Genomic DNA, 1982 nt, shown 5'->3' on the forward strand with positions numbered 1-1982 from the left:
AGCCTTCTGGTTAGCAGTCAAATGCCTTAGGCACTATGCTACCAGAGCTCCTACTGGACTTAGATCTTTGCAAATGGCATTCTTAGTAGGATGCTAGGGCCATGTAATCACAGCACCTCATTAGCTTAGTTTTTGGTGTCATCCTAGAACAAAAGCTAATGATTCACAGGCTCCCACAGTAGGTCAGGGCTACCTATTTCTCCCCGAGCTGTGCATGTTGTTCCTGTCCGCCTGTCTCGTTTCCAGTGTGCTTGACGTTCAGAGGATTTATGAAATGTTCTAAAGAGCTCTACCTCATGGAAGTTATTTGTCCTCCTTTTTTCCCAGGAGGGAGACACTCCAAAAAAGGCAGCCCCTGCCACCATCACTGTCACCAACACTGCCACCGTCACTGCTACTGCCATTGTCACCACCACTGTCACGGCCACGGCCACGGCCACAGCCACCACCACAACCACTACCACCACCATTTCCACCATCACCTCTGCCATCACTACTGGCCTCATGGATAGCAGTCACCTGGAGATGACATCCTGGGCGGCCCTGCCCCTACTGCCCAGCAGCAGCACCAATGTTCGGAGACCCAAGCTCACTTTTGATGACTCGTATGTTGTCCCCATATTCTCATGGACACAATTTGGGACTGGTGAATGGAGGGTGGAGGCTGTATGGTATTTCTAGTTCCACGCACATATCACCTAGAATAAGACTTAAGCACCAGCTCCTATAACCTTAAATACGCACCCTCTTCCACATACACATGCGTATATCTCTGAGCCCACCAAGACATGGCTTTGGCCCATGTTTAGATGTGGGGCTTTGTTGCTGTTTCCAAAGGCGGTGCTTAATTCCAGGTTGCTTTCTTATTCGTGTTCTCAGATACAAATGTGTGCCAACAAATAGATTACCATCTAGGTTTTGTTGGCTCTCTTTGAACAACTGTAATGGTGGGGGTTGGAGGATGGGATTACTTATCCTAATGAGCCATCGTACACTTGGGTTGCATTTACAGGATTCTTTCAAGGTTGGCTAGAACATGAAGGACAGCATTCATCCACCTTTGTCAAGGCATTATATAAGAATAGATGTGTCGCAAAAAAAATTATTTTGACTCTTCAATCTTTTCATCAAAAGATGAAAAGCAGCAACACTGGTTTCTGAAAGTGTGTTTTATTTGTTTAGGGTCCACAATGCTGATTATTACATGCAGGAGGCTAAGAAGCTGAAGCACAAAGCTGATGCCCTGGTAGGTTCTCTTCCTCCTACGGCTTTGCTCCCATGAAGGTATTGTGCTTTGAAAGAAAATAAAGAAGGTGCTTCACAAAAGCAGCCTTTTGCTGCTACTGATGGAGGGAGAACGGGGCTGCTTAGGTCCTTAGCACCATCTTTCCCAAAGTTACTCACTTCCCCACCGTTCCCCCCTGTGCCCCAACTTCAGAAGAATGGCATATACCGTCATCTTTAAAGTGACACTATCTCAGCCCCTGGAGTGAGGGGGTTCTGATCAGGTCCTGCAAACCAGCACTGGTTCGGAAGAGAAGGTTGTTGAGAGCCGGCTAACTGGCCTCAAAAATGGCTTTGGGAACTCAGATCTGTGCCAAAACCTCAGCTCCTTGTGGCGTCTGATTGCATGTTTCTAGAGTGGGGCCCACAGTCAGGCTGGGATCCTGAGCAGAGAAAGGCAATGCTGTCACACAGCTTTCTCAAGACCCTTTGCCCAGCTGCCTCCAAGTGTTTTGATCACCTAGACAAGCACATTGGGTATTTGACTTGACTGACCCCCCTAACAGTTGGTCTCAATGCTGAACACACATTACAATCCCTCAAGGCCCTTTAGAAAGACCCCAATGCCTAGGTCACACTCCGATAAATGATTGCAGAGTGCAGCCAAGTTTGAGAACCACTGGCCTAGAGGATGTTCTGGATTCAGGCTCCTCAAAGTAAACTCCCACACAATTAGAAGTATCAGTTCAATTCATTGT

General features: G+C 47.4%; 1 protein-coding gene across 1 annotated transcript in view; it reads left to right on the forward strand.

Moving 5' to 3' along the window:
- Positions 1 to 1982, forward strand: part of AFF2 (AF4/FMR2 family member 2) — a 431977-nt gene that overhangs the window by 404402 nt on the left and 25593 nt on the right. Inside the window, 2 exon segments of the mRNA XM_042783029.1 lie at positions 328 to 605; positions 1183 to 1246. Coding sequence (XP_042638963.1) covers positions 328 to 605; positions 1183 to 1246 — 342 coding nt within the window.

The sequence above is a fragment of the Orycteropus afer genome, unplaced genomic scaffold (assembly GCF_000298275.1).
Source record: "Orycteropus afer afer isolate SDZICR_OR568_19922 unplaced genomic scaffold, OryAfe1.0 scaffold00597, whole genome shotgun sequence".
Taxonomy (NCBI): Eukaryota; Metazoa; Chordata; class Mammalia; order Tubulidentata; family Orycteropodidae; genus Orycteropus; species Orycteropus afer.